General features: G+C 42.7%; 1 protein-coding gene across 5 annotated transcripts in view; it reads right to left on the bottom strand.

Moving 5' to 3' along the window:
* Positions 1–18,388, bottom strand: part of LOC110957379 (IQ motif and SEC7 domain-containing protein 1-like) — a 97,854-nt gene that overhangs the window by 24,535 nt on the left and 54,931 nt on the right. The window contains exon 1 of one of the 5 annotated variants that reach the window (XM_051948946.1): positions 17,460–17,551. The exons of the other annotated variants lie outside the window; for them this stretch is intronic. Within the exon in view, the coding sequence (XP_051804906.1) occupies positions 17,460–17,536 (77 nt within the window). The 5' untranslated portion in view covers positions 17,537–17,551. Of the gene's footprint in view, positions 1–17,459; positions 17,552–18,388 lie in introns of those variants that run through there. 5 annotated transcript variants of the gene reach the window in all.

Here is an 18,388-nt window from a genome sequence, read left to right as displayed (position 1 = left end):
CACACACACACACACAGCAGTCTCGAGAGGGAGATGTTGAATTCTTCTAATTACAGGCCTGAACCCCTAAAATGATCACCTTCCCGGGACTGTTTTCATCCGAGGCTTCCAATGAAAGACACGGGATGAGGGACAAAGCAAAAGCACCAGTTACTAAAAGCAAAAAAAAGTAAGCATATCTTAGCATGTGTCATGGATCACAGCAGGGGATGTGCACAGGCTTACTTGCAATGTGTGACTCAGGCAGAATGATTATGTGCAGAAAGCCAGACAGTAACCAGCCAACTGATCTATTTCAGTTTGAGACCTTGGCCCTGTGCTCTGGTGGCTACAGCTGCTGGTGCCTTGTGGATACTCGACTCGACTTACAGATCTCGTCGATCACACAATCCCTCCACCCCGTCTGAACAAAACCCATTAAAGATCCCCCGTTTAATAAAAGTGGTATCCTCGTTATCTTGCAGCATTCCTCCCAACAGTCTCACATGGTGGCAGTTTGGAAATGTGCACGATATTAGATATTCGCCCCGGTGCTGGCGGACCACAGGGAACGGCGGGTTTATTTGTTTGTGCATGAGATATGATGTAAGATCATGGCCTCATTTTGAAGGCAAGCATGTGATGCTTTGAAGCCTCACGTCTGTCATGATTGTTTCAGCATGAGGCTCTTGGGGCGGCTTCGGTTTGAGCGTCGAGGAAAGTTCTACTGAAAAGATCTATTTAGACGAATTCCAGGTAAAGCTGAGCTGTTCACACACTCGCCCTGTGTAATTCTCTCCGTCTGCCTGCCTCCATGTCTCTCTCTTCCTCCTCTAGTGTTACGATCCAGTCTAGTCGTCCCGTCTGGTGAAGGCCCACTCCATCTCCTGAGGCCTGGCTGCTCAGCACTCCGCTCCAGAATGATGTCATTGAGAATTCCAAGCAGAGGCCCACTCTCTGCTCATAAAATGCCATTTCTTCAACTCAATACATATGGTTCTCTCTGCATTTCAGCTCCTACTCTATCACCCCCTCCTTTCAGCTTCAATGCCCTCCCCTCTTTTCCTCTTCCTTCTTGTTTGAGGTTAAGAAAATTTAAACACATTACACTTGGGATGAGGCCAAAGTGGCATCTACAGGTCAGCTACACACACACACGTCTTTATCAGGTGCATTCTCACACAAGTAGTACCTGAATATTACCAGGGGAAGTAAAAAAAAACAAAAAAAAACAAAAAAAAAAGACAGAGCAGAGGAAAAGACAGCAAAGGAAACTGCGGGGGAAAGTGATAACTTCCTGGAAACTTGGTCACAAGATTTTGGAGCAGCGTGTCCTGTCTAACATGACATCATGCATCGTTTCTCATTATCTGCTTTTTCTGGATGCTGAGCGACTGAGACCTGAGCTAGGAAACGGAAAATAAAATGAAAACTCGGCCCTTGGCTGGTCTGGAAACAATTAGAACTAGCTGATGTCATAGTTTGATATAACAGCATACTAAATGAGATGTAGTGGCCCAGGATAGGCTTGTGAGCACAGAGGACTTGGGAAAGGGAGGGGGGGAAAGAAAGGGTTTTTTTTCTTTACATTCTCAAGAACAAAGAATTTTTGTGCATAAGAAGGATCTGGCAACAGATTTATAAATAGAGTTGAAATCAGAGTAATTAAAGGATATGCTGCTGCCTGTGCTCATCACATCCTGGCAGCAAAGTTGGAGCAGATGTGTTGCCTGTGGGATCCTATGGGAATGATCAAAGATCATCAGTGGCAAGTGATGTATGAGAAGCTTTTCTCTTTTCTCCTGTTTGTACATCGCCAGAGTAAGTAGTAGTAATTCCAGTCTGGAAAGAAACTATTTATCAAGAAGTATAGAGCCTGAAGGCTGAACCGTAGGAGGTGCTTTTTCAGTTTTGCTACATCAAAATATCAGCAAAATGTTAGCACCCCTGATAGATCCTTTACCCACGGATATGGCTGCAATGTTTTTTCATTACTAACTATAAAGTGTCCAAAGCTTGATATGAAACGCATAACTGCAGGCTGACTTATTGATTTATTCTTTAACCGATTTATTCTCTGAAGGACATTTTGGTAAATATGTTTATCCACTTTCTTGTCAAGCAATAGCAAAGATTAGCATGAAGAGGGGATTCAGGTGGAAACCACTAGCCAGGAGGTGAATTTGCTCATCTAAAAATCAACCTAAAACCATAAATGAATACAATTTTTACACCTGTGCTTGGAGAAGAAAATGTAGACGTGATGATTTTTTCTAGCTGTAGAAAGAGGTTCATCAGCTGCTTCCTGTACGTGCAGTTTGATGCTAAATTACACAATTAAGAAATAGCCCTCCCAAAAATTGACAATCTGGCAGTAAGGGTGCCACAAAACAACCCGGTGTCACGGGGATTCGTGAAACTGTCACGTAAGTTTTTGTTTCGGTTTCGTGCGCACCAACACGATTTCGTCATGTTTTTCGTGCCGCTCACCACGAAATGTTTTTCGCTGTGGTAATCACATCTGAAAGTGGTTTATACCGGCGGATTCATGACGATCTAAGCTGTCCATCGGCGTATACTGCTTGTGTGATCGCGTTTGCGGCCGCCGGCCGCCGGACATTCTTTAAATTCCTATGCAAATTGGTAAGTGTACCACCGGCTTATGGTTAGGTTATGGTTATGGTTATGGTTAGGGTTATGTTTAGGAACGATGTCATGCAAAATATAGCGTTGGATTCGCCACGGTTTTACATTAAAAATATAATATACACATTCTTTTGAAATACGTTCTGAGTGGCACGAAAAGTCCGCCGTTTAAAATACATTGGTGCGCATTTCGTGGTGAGCGGCACGAAAAACATGACGAAATCGTGTTGGTGCGCACGAAACCGAAACTAAAACTTACGTGACAGTTTCACGAATCCTCGTGAGATCGGGCTGCACAAAAATAGGTTTAAAAAAACATGGCATACTATATTGACAGTCACACATTGTAAAAGAAAAAGTATTATTTGTAAAAATAAAACAAAAAAGTATTCTATGGTTTTCCAAAAATATTCATAATTTACCAAAACAGGGAAACAAAAAAAGTTAAAAACTCTTTTTTTGTACAGTTTAAAGTAACTCACACCTGACTGTAGCAGCACATTTTGACAGACATGATTGTGTCTCCGGAGTGACTTTAACCACAGATTCACTGATCTGATTCAGTTTCATTGGTGTATTTGCATTCAAACCCCGGTTCTGTCAGGCCTCTAGTATCAAATTTAAATGCTACCCAGCCATATCGCTGAGTATTAAAGCAACACCTTCGCAGCTCATACACACAGGAAAAAGGATTAAGTTTTTTCCCTCAGTCTTTTCTGGGTGGAGGTTTTGCTTGTTCTCTTTGTGTTTGCGTGGGTGTCCTCTGGTTTCCTCTCACATTCCAAAGACATATGCAAGTCAGGTGGAGCTCCTAAATTGAACTGAAAATAAGAATGCGGTCATTTAGTGACCTGTTCCCGGCTGAGCGGGCAAAGAAACCGCATAAATAAAATGAAACCATTTGGATTAACGCCAAACAAGTCTTCCATAAAATACTCCAATTAAAAAAATCCATTTCACGGAATCAGCAGTTCAAAGCTGCTCTCCTCCTGATTGCATGCATATGCTGTCCATCTCTCCCACAGTCCACAATATACAAATAGAGGTCATGTATTGTGTACTGTTACCATTATTAGAAGCGAGCTCTGTTTGCCCATTTATGATATTTTCCTTTCAGCACACTCCATTACCAGTTCCCATATTTCTATGAAGCTCTTCACTGTAGCCCCACCCCAACGCAGAAACATACTACAGCACAGTTCTCCCCTGCTAAAAATAGACCCATGTGAGGTGACACGCTCTGGTAAACACTGGGAGGGAGACAATGCTGCGAAGAACCAGACAAAGAATACACATTAATGCCACAGAATGGACACTGAATACCCTGCTGATTACATCTCATTATCTGCTCCTTTGTGGCACATGGACCTGCAACGTTTTCCAACGACCCTAAAATTTTTAAGGTCAGCTGGAAAACAGCGCAAGACTCAGACAGTGTCTCCAGCGGTTTCGTGCTCAGAGCAGCCGTGACTGTAAAAGTGACAAAGGCCACAGCGGGTATAAATACTCATGGTGGTCATGATGACCACAGGAGCTCAACACCGCAGCCGGAATGACAAAACAGACGTGACAGAGCCTCTTACATGGTGGCAGCCAGTCCACAGTGGGCTCTCAGAGTGACATCGCCACCCGCTGGTTAGAAACGATACTACACGGTGCTCCCTCCAAGATGCCCACCAGGCCTGGGGGCAGACATGTGGCAGTGATGTCATTCAGGACGACTGAGGTCAGACGTGTTTGTCACGGCTGCGAGTCGGGAGGGCGGCTGGGCTATTCGAAGGCACCGGGATGTAACAGACCAGCTTTTTCTGGTTGAGAGATGTTGGTGGGTCAGGGGGCGGAGGTGCAGTAATCTATTTGAGGCAGTAGCGGACTCACACCTGTCTCAAGTCACACAGAGAAAGCCCTGTAGTGAACTACAGGTCAGGAAAATGTGGCACTTCAAAGATGAGTTTCAACATGTCTTAAATCACCTATTTGACATATTCACCTTTGCTTCTCTTCAAGTGTATATATGTAAAATTTCAAGAATGGAAACAACCATGCAGCACAAGCATTGCTTTAAGCAGTGAACTTGTAAATATGGAGATCCTAGAAAGACTACGACATATTTCGAATGCATCCATCAGCTTTTAGTCATTTAAAAGCCTCACAACCTTCCCAAAGCATCTGTTTTCCTGCTCAACAGCAACATGGGAGACAATAAATCATCAGACAGCCTCCTGATTTGTATAAAAACCATCCAAACACTTCCAAAATCATGTCTCTCTGCTGTTCTGATTCCAGAGCTGATTTCGAGGAGCACTCAGAGAAAGTAAAAACATATCTATCCTTTGATGTAAGCCAGACGTGCTCCTGAAGTAATTTTGAGTGTTTGCATGCGCATGTTTATGTATGTGCTCGTGTGTGTGTCTGGCAACGCAATCACGTCGGAGCCAAGAGCTAAATGACATCACTGAACTGTGGAAATTGACTGGAAGGCTCACAATGATCATAATTGGTGTTTCAATCAGATTCCATTCACTGTCGACTGCATCGGTGATCAGATAAATAGCTGATGATCTTGAACATGGTGTGTTGCGCAATCATTCAAATCACTCACAAGATTTCATTAGCAGTCAAGCATGAAATGATGTTGTGGCTTAGAGCTGATTGGGGTGCAATTAGGTTTTGAGTTGACAGACATGCTAATTGTATGAAATGTTGGACATATATGACTCAGCAAGAACCAATCTCCTCCACATAAATCTCGATATGTATATAATCCTTGTGATATAATGGATTAGGACTGAAGAGAAACAGATCAAGGGAGGAGACACAGATCAAAACCTCTACATTCCTATAATGCCCAGACTGCTGACATTCCACCACTTACTCACCTCTCGGCACAGCTGTCTAATCACTTTTGCAGAGGTCTTTGCTCTCCCACAGGGTTTAACTCCACATTCAGGACTCCAGTAGCCTCCTGTGCACTCTGCCGTCCTACCCTGGCAAAGCCTCCACGGCATCCGAAACCCACAGAACAAACACTAAAGCTATTGAGCTCCAAGGAGTCCGAAGGAGTGCCTCCCGGCTCGGCCATCCACACTGGCACAAGCCACTGTTTGTGCTGGCACTGCAAGTAAAGGCAGCCTTTCTCATGTCTGCTCCATCACGACTTTCCAGTGTTTGACTCGGTCCTGTGGCTGCCCTGCAGGTGACGACCGCGAGATGTGTCAATATGTCAAACAGTCAATAATTATTGTGGTCCTCAATCCTGAATCTGTCATTTTTTCATTTCAGCATCATAGGGAAAGTTTTTTTTTTCCAGATTCTGCTCGGCTTGGAAGCGAAAGCGCAAAATGTATTTCATTTTAATGTCCCTCATTAGGTTGACAGGGAAAGGAATCACTCAGGAAACATAATGTTATTTCAGGAGAAAGTGCCCAAAAACTGGAGGCCTAAATACACATGTGGGGAAATGAAGGCAGCCACGAGTATCATGATCTGCTGTGCAAATACTGTCAAGCCACCTGAAGATACAATGTTCATACAATTTCAATGAGGAAACACAATTCATGCCACAGAGGAGCTCTTACTGTACATTTAAATACCATTTCAAGCTTAGTTCTGTGGTGGTTCAAGTCATCTGATCAACTTAAAATAAATTCAGAAACAGAATCAGACTGCAGGTCAAACAAACATTTCTACTGAACTGAAATCCAAATGGATGTTCTTCAGAGAAGAAGGTTTTCTTAAAATGTTTCAGTCACTCAGTATCTGCTGTGTCAGGATCCCAGCTGTCAAAGGAAGTCCGGACTGCTATGCCCCCCCCCCCCACCTCCCTGTTTTCTTTCATTATCTCTGCACACTCAAGCAGAAAACATATGAGAACGCTGCCTGGCCGTAATGAAAACCTGATCAGTTGTATTTAAATATTAATCCAAAGCCACAGTTGACAGCACCTCCACAATGAAAGCAGAAAATAACAAAGAAATAATTCATGATTCCCATCTCTCTTGACTATTTATTTGTAGAGGTCTTCACGGCATGGTATTTAAATCTTTATAATGAGTATAAAGCTCAGATGTTATAAAAGAGGGGGGAAAAAATTACTATCTGGTCAGAGAATAATTCTTTCAAAAGCCACAGGGACAACCAGGAAGCAATCAATCACAGAACAAAAGCAGGGAGATAAAGCAGTCAACTTCCGTCTACATTCCTTTTCCTCACAAAATGTGTCAAAGAAAGCGGAGGAAACCTTTTGTGCAGGTCACGAGAGTGCTGAGAAATGGATTCATGTTGACATATTCCAGTGGAACAAGATATCCTGAGTGTGCAAGTTCCATTCATACCACATTTCCACAAGACCTGGTGGGTGCAAGTCAGCAGATCTTATATTTCAACATATGCTCCGTTCAGGCAGGCTGGGTAGGACACGAGGTCTTTCTTTACAGCGCGATAGAGACATTCTGAGAATAACAAGCACACTCAAATTCATGATAACAACCCCTTGAGGAGAGGTTACACAGCACCGTGTTTATTGTTTCATTTCTCCCAATGCCTCCTATGACCTCCACGTGAGACAGTTCCGAGGCGTTTACAAGAAAAAGAGGGTCACACGCTGGCGTTTAGATTAATCCACCGACTCTGTGACAAAGCACCTAACACCAGCTAATGATGTCGAGCTTCCATTTTAATTCGCACAAAACCAACGCTTATTTGACAGTTTCTAGAGCACATTGGAAGTCAATAACAACAAAAGTCCTTCAGGAGCGAGCCGAGAGAAGAGCCAGCCGTCCGCATCATGCATCAACATTAACGCAAAGTCTGAAACAAAAGCGTCGTAGGGTTTAAAAAAAACAAAAAAGACAAATATCTGTCATTACAAAGGAATGGATTTCAAATGCTGTGTAAATCTGTCTTCTACCTTGGCTGTATCCTTGGAGGTTTGATGCACGCTCCATAAAACTTGCTGCTTTATTGACTGGAAGTACAGCTCAGGTCTTTGCAGGCTGCAGGGCCTATTGATCTGCAGTCCCTCAATTACTTATTAGAGGCCCTCGTCCTGCTTTCTGTGAGCCCGCAGGACAACAAACCAGCCCTTTATGCAGCTGGTTTGTTGTATCACACTGCAATAATGACAAGATATGTCCACGACAGCAGAGCAATGCAAAAAGCAGTGAATACTCTTAGATTAGATTAAAAAAACAAACAAAAAAAACAACGTTGACTCATTGTTTTCTATCATGCGCTCTTCCGAAACAAAAGGGCTTGGACGAGGATGTGGAAATTCAAAGGAGCAGAAATGATGTTTCTTCACCACCCAGTTTCTAGGATTCTAAACTTCTCCTGAGAAATCAAGGGAGGGGGGGACAGATGAGTCTCAACATGCTGCAGTTTGGCTCATTTACTTGAATAAAGGCAGGACTAATTGTGTGATTTTAATCAGCTGAACTTCCTAGCAGCCAAGGTCAATAAAAAAGCAGGAGGCTGTATCAGTGGAGAGTATCCACACACCGACACGGTAATCTATGACTGACATAAAAATCAACACAGGCCAAATGAGAATGCTTTCTCTTTCAGTGGAATCCATTATCTTTAGTTGCTTTTACAGTACAGTCACAGTTTGAATTCTAGACGTTCACATGGCCTTGTTTGTTTTTTCTCCCCTTTTTTTGGATACATTGACTTGGCAGACCTTAAGCAAAGTGACTACATGGAAAAAATGAATATTTAACCTATGGGAAGAAGTAGCAGACACTCTTTTCCATCTGTACAAGTGTAGAGCTTTTTACCAGACCTGGGGTTTGGGGTATGAACAGGGTGAAAGTAATTGGATAAACACGCTATAAACCACATAGAGAATTAATTCATGGCATAAAGTTCCAAAATCTTTTTCTGTTGTTGATCTAAATCCAGTTTATAAACCATCTTATGTAATTAAAGGAGACTAGATTTAGGGAAGTATGCTTATCTGCTCACGTTCCAAAACATAGCTCCAAATATCAAAATCACTGCCATATTCATCATCACAGTTTTGATTTTTGATCAAAACTCACCTGTTCAGGACTGCATACTCCCTCACATCCTAACCTCACCATGTCACACTTATTTGTTATTCTTTATTTTATTCTTGTTGTTATTTTTATTGTATCGTTTTTAATTATTGTCTTTCATTTTTATTCCTTTGTAAAATGTACTTGAGTTCCTTGAAAGGCACTTTAAATAAAATGTATATTATTATAGACTAAATGCATAGCTATAAACAGCAAAAGGTTAGCTCAGATTTCCATAACAATATAAGAAAAGTCACATACTAGCTCTTCTGCAACTCAAATTCCCCACTGCTTTCAGCCTTTATGCAAAATTATGAAATTGTAGAATTGTAGCTTCATATTTTGCACACAGACATGTGAGTGGTATCAATGTTTTTGGGAGTCTTTGCAGCGAATATAGAATATATCTGACATTTCTTAATCATACATACTGATCAGTGTAAACTGAAATGCCACTAAAATGCTCTTAATGAAAATTGCTAAAATATGAAACGGTTTCGATAGTGCAGACCTTAGATATCTATGCACAAATACAGACACTGAAGCCTGGTGTTATATTAAAGGGAAAACAATACATCAGCTTTCTAGGTATTCTGCCATCCCAGCTGTATAAATCATGTGTCCTGTCTCACTTGAACTTTGAGTAAACTGTACGACAATAATCCTGCAATGACAGCAGAGAAGAGCAGTTTCAGTGGGAGGAACCTACTTCTTCAAACCAACCCTGATAACAGCATGAGATCCTTTTCCTTGTATAATCTGTTTGCGTGTGTGGAGCCGAGCACTAACGGCTCAGTATTTACGGGGTTCCACAGGAGGGCCAATGTGAGTGTGTCGGGTCACGTTATTGTCTGTTAGACCTCCTGCTCAAGTGCGTAAACATCTGTTTAGCATAAGGTAGATGCTTTCAGGAGATGCTTGCTTCTCGGTGTCACATTTAAGCAGCTTTGAGATCTTATTTTAACCATTTCCCCACGTGGACACAGTGGAGAATAATGAGCAGCACATCCAGAAAAGCCAGTTCACCATTTTTGCCATTACTCTGCATTTAATGATGAAACACTGAGGGATTCTGCGTAATGAAGACGTTTCAAGATTCATAGCTGCTGCACTGTGTCTTAATTGTCCCAGAAGGGAATTCTGCCTTTTATTTGCCGTACAATAAAACGTAGCTCAGCAACGTTCTGCACCAGGACAACAAGATAACGCATGTGACTTGATGGAGTGTACACACAGAACGGGGAGATGGGCGTGATAGAAATGGACTGAGGGGAGGACAAAGAGGAAGGAGTGAGTTGCATGTGATGTAAAGAGAGTGCAAAGTGTGCATGCATTCAGCATTCTCCAACCGCGGTTCTCACGTTCAGAAAGACCGATGAGGGAGAAGCCGTCTCACGCCCTGTGCATCTTATAGGTTCTAATGATGTCCTCACTAAGCCATTCATTCTGTTAACGAGTCTAATGAGAGGAGGTCCTGGTGGACAAAATGCACAAGCTCTTCACGAACAAATGGTGCAAACAGTCATCAAAGCTCCGGCTATAGGTTCCAATAAGAACACATCAACAGGATGCATCTTCAGAGCGGGACTGCCAGCGGGAATGTGATGCGAGTTAGATGTTTGGACAGAAAAAAGCTCCAAACAGTCTGTCAGAGCGCTTTAATAGACAGCAAATCACACGTTTGCTTAAATATACCGTGCATCTTCATAAAGACGCATTTAGACTACATAAATGACACAAACAAACACAAACAACCCTCCTCTCACTTGCTCCTGGCACTGTGCATCAGTGTAAGTGTAAGACAGCAGTACAGGCATCAAACAAACACACTTTTTCGCTCGCTCATTTAATTCATTTTTGAATACTCAGGTGAAGCAGATAAACTGTCTAGTCTATAAAAATAAAGAAAGCAATGAATAACGCCTTTCACAGAGCTAAAACACATTACAATCACAGCGATACATTACATTCTAAAGCAAAATTCTCACACAGGTTTTTGTATGATAAATGACATTAACATTTATCAAATTTGTTGGTAATTAATTTTCTATTTTGCATGCACATAAGTCTGCAGAAACACCTGCAGTGCTGAACAATGGAAACAGCTGCTGCCTCGGCTACACAACCTATACGAACCTGCGCTTCACAGCCAGACCGATCGCACACCTTCAGCGTAGAGTCCACCTACCTGCACACATCTGTCTCCGGGTTGGCCCATATTTTACTAAAAAAAGATCCGGCCTCCGATGACAAATTGCCACGGCTCTTTACACAAAGGTAAGGTGACCGTGGTTACTGGAAAGCTACACAGGCTCTGTCAGGCATGGGAGACTGGGAACCTCCATCTGACTGATTTATTTTCTACTAATCAGCACATTCCCCTAAACGTCAATGAAAAGAGGAGGCTCTCTGCACACCGAGAGCCCTCCCCCTGCCTCCATCTTTCTTTGAGTCTCTTCCCATCTTTTCATTAGTCCCTTTCCACCATCAGCTGTCTTCTCATTCTAACCTTCAAATGTTCCTCTACCCCTGTTTTTGCTCATTTACTCAGCTGCTCCGTCTGGTTCAGTGGGGACATGTTCGGAGCCTGCGTGTTGCAGCTCTGCAAGGTCACAGGTTGTTTTGTTTTTTTTCTTCCTCCCTCTTTTGGACACATGGTGTTGCTGAAGGGGAAATCTGAGCTCTCAACCAGAACACATCCTGAGACAGCCAGAGCACAATCTGAAACGTGGTTAGATAACAGGTCGTCTAGCAATCTCTACTCACATTAAGTTCCACACATTTTATCGTCACTGGACAATCAGAAAGAGATGAATAATCAGTTTTCATGACCACATATCTCTGTTATTCAGGAAAAGAAACGAGATGACATTTCATACTGTGGGACCTGACATTGTATCCCTTTGCAAACATCCACGTCTCAGTGTTTTCATCTGATAGCGTGTCCTGCACTGCCCAGTTGTTTGGTTGTGCATAGCTGATAAAAGTGGCTCACTAAGGGAAGAAACTCTCAGAAAGTAGCACACATTTGCTACTGTGTTGCCCTATTATCTAAATTAAAATAAACTGCGGGCCAGATAGGATTCCCTTTGTTGCTCTACTCGATCCACAAGAATGATTCAGGACACAAATCACAGATTTTTCTCCCAGAAAAACGATTTATGCTTCCAGGTAATATCATTATTATATCACAACAGCAAACCTTGGCAGTAAATCTAAATAGCAGCTATCTGGGAGTAAAGCCAGTGGAGCAGGCTACAAGGCTGCAGCAGCCTCCGTGGGACTCCAGACAAGCCGAGAGCCCCCATCTGCCTTAATTTGTCTTCTCTCCCCTCGCTGATGACTCGCAGTGGAATTCAGGTCTCCTCGTTTCTTTGAGTGAAAATATCTCCCATTGTTTAATTTCTTAGCTCTCTGCCCTTGACTTGCTCACAGTGGAACGCCAGAATTGTTTGACTGTGCGGCCATTAGCAGGAAGACAACTTTGACGGGCTCTCACTTCCTCTGTGAAGAATGCAGCCAAATCCACAGACTATCCGCACAGAGGGAGGGAGATTAACATAAGACCTCTATCAAGTAGTCGCAGGGGATTTTTCCCAGTCCTTGAGGCTCTCCGCTGTCCTGAAGCCTCTCTGCCGACAGATGGTGCTGGTGCACCGTACGAAGACAGACGTAGGGTTTAGGGATATACGACTGATCAAAAGACCCCCACTAATCTTTATCAAGAGGGTGGCAAGGAAACAAGTTGATGTAAAATAGAGCAGCAGTGGGAGGGCTATTGTGAAGCAGAGAGAGGGCTACACAAAGTGAAGGAGAGAAACTTTGTTCAGTTCCCAGTGGAGCTCATTTAGGCTGCAGTCGGACATGTTCATGTCTTCACGAGGAGACAGGTTTGATCTCTTAGTCTCATTCGTCAGAAATGGCTGTTTAATTCCAGCCTCGACTGGCCCTTATAGAAAGGAACCGTGTCTGAGTAAAAAGCTGTGATAGCTACAGCATGTCAAAAATACTGCCTATCATAATACCACCACGAGTAACAATAATCACACCAATGGTGATAAATATGAATAATTCAACAACCGTGCACCACTTATTAAAACCAACCATACCTGCACGGAATGAATGAACACTGGTGAACGCTGTCATTGAGAAGAAATAAAGTGACTACAGGAGCCTGAATGACACAAGCATTTATGTCTCTGTGGACGGCGCCTCATAGATTGAAAACAGCATTTATCAAAATTGCATGCACGTGCACAGATCTGAGGCCAGTTGTCAAGGCAACAGCTAAGGCTGACAGGAAAAAAAAAAAACCCAGTGCTGTCCGTATCGTTTGAAGATATGCATGTTTGGTATGTTTGTGTACGTGCAAAAAACATCGGCCTACATTTACACACAGCCCAAAGCAATTAGTCCAGTCAGGATAAACATTAACTTTAATCACTGTTTACTAGTTGCAGTCCCAGCCTCACTGACAGCATGCTTATTTCACTCTCATGCGGGGACGTGCTAATTTAACATTCCATGGGCCCACACAAAGCACAACAGAAAATCCACTTCATAATCGAATATTAACTCATGAAAGAAAACTAAATTCTGCTTTTGATCAGCCCTGACTAATACAGAGCATACAGACACAGCAGTGCTACAAGTAATTGATGTGCTGATGATATTTGCATTGAGAATCTTGGACAATGATGTTCTAATGTTCAGTCCTTTGCCAAGAGCAATATTTTACCCATCTATTCATCTTTGTGTTGCAGGCTGAGACAGAGCTGAACGCCCCCAAAGGGACCACTCGGTTTTATGGAGTAAATGTGCTGTCGTGCCATTATCAACTCCCTCTGTCCCCTGACCCTACCCCACGCTGCTCATTTATGACATAAATCAAAACACACTCTGGCTAATGAGCGTCTGCTTTGTCACTGAAAAGAGTTGGTGGATTAGAAACAATTACGTACCTGAGCTGTGGAGGCTCAGCTTGTTCACAGCTGTGCATCAGCTCTCTGTACCAACAGTGAAGCCGGTAAAGGACAGTGTACACACACTAATTCCCATTCATAGCAAAGCGTAATGAGAGATTGACAATGAAGATATAAAAACATTTACACCAGCCCCCAGTTTCAGATTCAGCCAAATTGGCCTCTAATTACCCAATAATGTGCCACTCTTTCATCCTGCATCTGCATACACATGTGCACATGAATCCATCAATGAACTGATTAATGCACACAAACTGTATTCGCATGCGTGCATGAGCAGCAGCACATGGCACGAAGACCACAAGGTGCAGCGTGTCTATAAGAGCTGCAGTGCAGCAACATGAGCTCATCACTCTTCTCCCCCCCCCCCCCTCGCCCCCCCATCTCACCCCTCCTCTTGCTTGCCATTACATAAGTTAATGCAGCACACACCCTCATTATTCTCCAGGCTGGCGCTGTGAAGAGATGCAAAGGAATATGTCATCAAAAGTGGAATAACAGCATAAAAAGCCACAAAAAGAGACAGCCTCGTGTTTCTGTGGGAGCTTTCACAGTCCGCCTCTGATCACAAAGAGCAGACCAGAGCAGAGGGAACACATATTTTGTACCTGCTTTAATCGCACACCACCTAGCAGCATGCACAGAAAGGAAGGCTTTAGAAACATGGCAATTCTTCCAAAATCGTATGCATTTCTGTTTGTTCTGTGTGCATTTTCCGCATCAGACACCTCTGTAAACACCCCGAACATGAAATGTGCTCTCTAGAGGGTGGCATTCTTCAGCATTAGAGTAAACAAACTAGCTTCCTCAGATGATTAGCATTTCAAAAGCTGCACAGCTTAACTTGAGCAGCAGATACTGCAGCAGAGGCGGTGTTCCCAGATATATTCTCCCATAATGTTGCAACCCTGCAGCAATAGAGTGAAGTTTTTCCCAAACCTTTTCCCGTATGGCCGCACCACATAAGTCCGTTAGTTATTGTCATGTTCATATGCCCTCTTAGAGAAATGAGGCTGGACAGAAAAAAAGTTATCACACAATGCTCATGTCCCTCTGAAACAGACATGCACGTAAATAATTCAGTCGTATGTGGATAGTGACTGCAACTTAAGCATAGATCAGAAAAAGCCTGCCCATATAAAGGGCTTTAGATTTCTCACACAGGCTAAGACACAAAGATGCATCAAGCTCTTTTTCTGGTCTTGGGCACAGATAAAAAAATACATCTATAATGATACATCCAACAGTGAAAGTCAGCTCACAGAAACAGGCCAAAGAGCCAAATTGATGCAGTGTACTTTCCAGCGGTCCAGCATGAGAGCAAAAGTAAAATTTACAAACGGGTGAGCAGAAACATGCTGGATCCATTATGAACACCGACATCTACTGAATCAGCACTGGAATATGTGACACAAATACCCCAACTGCAAAAGGATCATTACCAACAACTTTATATATTGAACACTAATTGGAGACGAGAAAACCAGGAAACTTTTCTGTTATGTCTGACTGCAATTTGAGAACAACAATAACAGCCTCTTTAGATATTCGTCATTTCTGACCAGAGTACAGCTTCCATCCTAGACACGTTTAAGCTTTTCCACCCCAGAGAGTGTTTTTCACTCACCACAGTGGAACTGCAAGCTTGTGCTGGCAGGTTGCTACTTTTCCATTACAAGCGTCTCCCTCAAGCCCCCCCCCCCCCCCCCCAGAAAAGACCTCACTTGTCATATAACCATCGTACCAAAGCAGAGGAACAACAGAGGGGTCAGCACCTCCTCTCACTTTACCTACAAGATGATGTTCAGTCACCTTCTTGCCCTTGGTCCACTTTTGGCCAAAATCAATCCTGCTGCAGGTCTGTCAGGAGGTATGCAGTCAGATGCGACTCCACATAGAACCGTGGACATACACTCGGGGATGAGGAGGCACCGCTACCAGCCCCAGATCCACACACATTAAATAAGTAATGCTCTCGTCGCCACACTCTTTGACACAGAACCAACTAGATCAAATGTACCCAACTATCTCCGGTGTCACAGCTAAAGCATTCATGATGTAGACAGTCTACTGCCTTATTACATGAATCCTTCAGACATTTAACAGGTTTGCATTAAGCCACTCAGGATGTTTTCAACCGAGTAGTCCGACCAATTCTTTGTCGCGTGTAGGCTTATTACAGATATATCAGTATATGCATAGTTAACGTATGATACGAAAGGATATTTGGCGATATTTTCTGCTGCATGAATTTCATAGCTAGCTTGACAGAGCAGAAATAACATTGTGTAGTGGAGAGGACACAGGTTTTTTGCCATGGACTCCACTTATGTTATTTTTGATATGTCTAAACATATATATAAATTCACCACCATTAGACAATTTTAAGCTATTTAGAGCTGACTATAGAATAGAACAAGTGCAAACTAGTTTTGCTCCAGCCTTGATATATAATTCAGTCATCTTTACATTTATGTGTGAAATATGTGTAAAATACAATAAATGGGGCATGTAGGGGGACACTGAAGTTTAGAAAGAGATGCAGCAAATTTAAGGATTTAATGATTTAGGAAGAGCTCAGTTTATGCAGCTACTGACTGCAGTACTGTACACAGACAGTTCCTTATATTGAAAATTATTCATATATATATTTTTCTTTTTCTACAAAACTCCATCCTGTTGGACTTGATGTCGCCTTGCAGTCCAAACAAACTTGGAAGCACAGTAACCATTTATGACGTGAAAAATAGCAAAGTAAAATTAGACATATGTGAAATTAATGACCGACATTTTTAGTTCAATTACGTATTGGACACTTTTAAACAGTTAAAACCAATTTTACAAATTTGTACATCCCATGATGGGAATGGATGGTGAATGGATGATCAACTACGCAATGTGAAACCTATTTACCTTAGATAAGCCCATTATTCTTTGTTCTATTAGTCACTGAAGATAGTTTTTCACAAGTCTGCCTGCTTGTTTGAGGGTCACTCTATGAGTTTGGGTTTCATCAGACTTCTCAGCGATTTTATTACATTAGAAAAATGCAAACATACAAGTGGATAAAATTTTTAAACGGCATGACAAATTGGAACCTCCCTGCATATTTTATTTGCCCTTCAATAGGGAGAAATTTTTTAAAAATGATCAAAGAGAAACAAACCAACAAGAATCATTTAAAAGGCCTGGATGTTTGAAGTCACCACTGTGTGAGTTACAGAAGTGCTAGTAAAGAGGAAAGCACATTTAAATATCCTTGCAGCTTACATCTTTATAATCAGGTCGCAAATTGAACGTCCATGTAGCAGAAAGGCACAATGGAAAAGACTAAATGAGAAGGTTCCTTAATCACATGATCTCATCACTATGGACTTTGAAACATATAAGATGCCAAGAAGAGCTTGTACTGGTTTTTGTGCTCATTCCAAGAGATTTGTCAAAGGACATTTCCACTGTAGTCCTCCTTAGAAGGATAACATGAGAATAAGGCTTAAGGGAGATAAGAAAAAGAAAAACTGATTATTCTCTAGTCTTTATCATCAGACATAACCTTGATAAAGTAAAATGGTCAGAAAGACCTTGGAAATGTAATTACTGTCGCCTGTGTGCCATTTTCAGCTGTGTGTGATAATACATTTCCATGGTTCTGGAAAGGAAACCACCAAGCTTGAGCCTATAGACAGGAATGCTACATGATCAGTCAGACGTCAGAAATATCTGCACAGACCGCTGCGGTCGGTCGGAAAGACAACCACCACTTAAACTGCTGGCCACTACCATCCACGCTGGACCACGGCAGATGGTCTCCTACCTTATAGTTCGGCTGGAAATGCAGTACTTCCACATCGCATTCCATATGGCGGTGACATCACCAGAGGCGTCAGACATGCCCGAAAAAGACGTGCATGGCACCGAGGAAGGAAGTTTCAAAAAAGTTTCAAAAACACAAAACTGCAGCAACTCCCCCTAAAAGAGCCAGAAGAAGTACAGTCTGCTCACTCCCTCCTCGACCACAAATTACAGCCCACATCCTTCACTTTCCATAGAAAACCCACAGAGAAATTCATTCTTTCGCCGCTAAAGTTACTTTGTCTGTGCCTTTTCGAAGTTCTCCCTGCCCTAGTTTGTGTTGGACTCAGAGTTGCTGCTCTTGCAAGCTGCCTTGATGACCAAGTAAGGTAAAGGCCCAGTACGTATAGCAGAAGAAAATCATCCCTCTTCTTAACAAAAGCTCTCCACCCACAATGAACCAAACACCAGCCCTGTTTCTGCTCTCTGCAGACACCCCTTCCTTTTTGTCCTGTCCAATGTAATCCTTCACTCATCTGCTGCTGCTGTGATGCAGGCTCCCCAGTGGTGATGGGCAGGGCCTGTGTTGTGTGTCCGATGTCACGTTGTTTATGTGGAAATGATTTTTAACTGGAGAGAACAAGAGAGAGAGGCTGATAAAGATAGATGGAGAGACAGAAAGAGCATGAGAGCTTTCAGGTCCTGAGTGTGTGGTAATACTTGGGCTGGTGTCCAACAATTACAATGCTCTCAATGGGAAGGCCACGCAGGAGGGAGGGTGAACCCCAGTTCAGCAGCTGGGAGAGGCTGTTTTGAGTTATTACAGTGACCTTGCTTTAACAGCATGGCCTCAGTCCTGGGATACGATCTGACTATGTTACAGCGAAGCCAGAGCGATTTAATGAGTTACGCCCAGTGACCACGATATTCCAGTCACTCTGTGGGATTAGA

This window comes from Acanthochromis polyacanthus, chromosome 6, assembly GCF_021347895.1.
Source record: "Acanthochromis polyacanthus isolate Apoly-LR-REF ecotype Palm Island chromosome 6, KAUST_Apoly_ChrSc, whole genome shotgun sequence".
In the NCBI taxonomy this organism is placed as follows: domain Eukaryota; kingdom Metazoa; phylum Chordata; class Actinopteri; family Pomacentridae; genus Acanthochromis; species Acanthochromis polyacanthus.
Note: the sequence above shows the minus strand (reverse complement) of the source record. Positions and strands in the feature narration are given on the sequence as shown.